The 2,541-nt window shown below is 38.4% G+C and overlaps 1 protein-coding gene across 5 annotated transcripts in view; it reads left to right on the forward strand.

The window, feature by feature from the left end:
- The window catches only part of LOC111862272 (patronin), a 101,962-nt gene continuing 99,421 nt past the window's right edge, over positions 1–2,541 (forward strand). For 4 of the 5 annotated variants that reach the window (XM_023847524.2, XM_023847525.2, XM_023847526.2 and 1 more), the window contains exon 1: positions 2–735. In XM_023847524.2, coding sequence (XP_023703292.1) covers positions 580–735 — 156 coding nt within the window. In that variant the 5' untranslated portion in view covers positions 2–579. Of the gene's footprint in view, positions 736–2,541 lie in introns of all 5 variants that reach the window. The other variant, XM_023847527.2, reaches the window with a different exon arrangement.

The following is a 2,541-nucleotide window of genomic DNA, read 5'->3' on the forward strand; positions in this document are numbered from 1 at the left end:
ACATCTGCCGGCAAGATGAATAAGTTACGTCCATCGTCTGTTTTCGTCGGGAGTAAACCATATGACATGCGATAAATGTCTGTACCGTAGATGTTCAACGGCTGTTGTTTTAAATAAATTCGCTATTCCGCTTATATGATATGCGCGGAGTAGAATGGCTAAGTATAAGTCGAATATATGTTCTATACTACCATTCTTTAAATATGTTTACTTAAAGTATGAGTCACTGGAAGAGATACACCCAGCTGTGAACTAACCAAATACCTGTGCAGTGTCGAATCTTTTTCCAACTACCTGGGAATGTGGATTTTCGTTTCCGTTTTCAGAAGTCTATCGGGTTTTAGTGTTCAGAGTGTGAATGAGAAGAATGTGTTTCGAAGTTAATCGGTATTTGTAGAAAATAATATATTATATTCAGTAAAATGCGGTCGATTAGTGATAGTATGGATGCATATAGTGACACAAGTGTCTGCAGTACAGTTACTATTTTTAATGTAAAATTGTTTGCCTGTCAAGTATTCTGCGTAGGCTAGTTAGGGCTATGTCAAGGAGACCAGTGAAAATTGTGTTAGTTGTTGAATGTGGAGCGCTATTTCTAAGCTCTTTTTAAAGGCAAATAACCAGTTTAAAAATTGTCATCCTACTGCTGATGACTGCATTATGGATCGGAATGAAGACCGACGTAGGATCGCCGTTCAGGATTTGGAGCCACAGGATACGTACGACACAAGACAGGTAGGCCTAATCGTAGCCCACAGAAGTTTTGAAGTTAGTTACTGACAGAAAAACGCCGACTGTTTTGCGGTGAAAATTATTTTGTAACGACAGTTGCACGTTTGAAAATACAACTGCTTCTAATGTTTATACAAGGCGCTTGACCTTAAGGCCTACTTTAATATTTCGTTCTAATTAGCACATTTAGATAGTAGTATGGACTAGAATTCACGTAATGCTGAATGTTAATATGTAATATAAATATGAATGAAACAGAATTAACGTACTGCAGAATGTTAATATGTAACATAAACGTTAATGAAACTCTGCTACATGAAGCTGTATGTTATGTAACAATGTAATATAAAGATCAGATTGTGATTTTCGTTGAAAATGTTGGATTTAAAGTTTTCAACAGTGGTGACTATTAAGAATATGGTCTCCCGGTTTGTAACACCTTGTAGTTTTGGAGAATGCCCAACATTTTAGAGGAACGTATCGCCTCCATCATCAGTGTAGGATTGTAGGTGGCATGTCCCTCTGAAGCGTTGGGCTGTGTCTGAATTGCATGGGGTTACAGCCCAAAAGGCCATACTCTTCCTTCAGAATGTTCCATGAATAGCATTTTGTAAAGATAATCATTAGTTTCATATCCCAAGTTTTAATATTAGAGCAAGGGTTACAATTGAGGAAGGAATTTCTGGTTCTTATTCACTGTTTTTTTTTGTTTGTTTGTTTGTTTGAATTCACTATAATCACTGCTGCCGACACGTAATGGAATTGAAATTATATCATATTTTGAAGAAAATGGTTACCTCACATTTTGTGTGGAAAAAGAGACCTTGTATGTAATACACACTAAATTATGTGGCTTCTTGATGTTGCAGTTTTAAAATATATGGGAAAGGATTAATTTTTAGTTTTGTATTTTATGTTCTTACACATTAATTTTGTAAAAGTTTCATTTTGCTTAGTAGTGTGACCAGTAGCAGGTTTTGGTATTGGTGTGTAATAATAATAATAATAATAATACCTACTTACTCACTCACTCATGTAACTGAGTCCTTGAGGAGCTGCCAATTCTGCAGCTACTCAATAATTTCCCTGCATTTTTTGGAACCTGAAGGTTCATTACCATGTTCACAAGAGCCCTCCAGTGGTCCCTATCATGAGCCAGATCAATTCAATCCATACCATCCCATCCTCTCTCTCAACGATCTGTTTTAATATGGTCCACCCATCCATGCCTTGGTCATCCCACTGGCCTCTTTCCTTCCGGTGTTCCCACCAATATCCTATATGCATTCCTCTTCTCACCATTCATACTACATACCCTGCCCTTGACTTAATTATTCCAATTATGCTTGGAGAAGAGTACAAATTATGAAGCTCGTCACTGTTCAGTTTTCTCCAACATCCTGTCACTTGATGTCTCATCATTTAAGATATTCTCCTGAACACCCTGTTCTCGAACACCATCAGTCTGTGTTCCTCCCTTGATATCAGAGACCAAGTTTCACACCCATACAGAACCACAGGCAAAATTAAATTTTTTTAGGTGGGACCCATGTCACCACGGCATGGCGCGTCCTCAGGTTGCGGTTGGAGGAGGCGTCCTCCAGGTATGGAAGGAAGCTGCGAATAAATTGAATAAGCAGTTGCGGACAACCGACAAGGGGTGGTCCTCCAGCTTGGAGGTTGGGCTTGGGGCTAACAATTTCTCACCATAAAAAATAAACTTTTTATGAAAATGTTCAAAAAACCTCGGGCCTTGACGGATCCTCTGGATAAACGACCAAGGCTAAAGAAATACTACTACTACTACTA

The sequence above is a fragment of the Cryptotermes secundus genome, unplaced genomic scaffold (genome assembly GCF_002891405.2).
Source record: "Cryptotermes secundus unplaced genomic scaffold, Csec_1.0 scaffold88, whole genome shotgun sequence".
Classification (NCBI taxonomy): Eukaryota; Metazoa; Arthropoda; class Insecta; order Blattodea; family Kalotermitidae; genus Cryptotermes; species Cryptotermes secundus.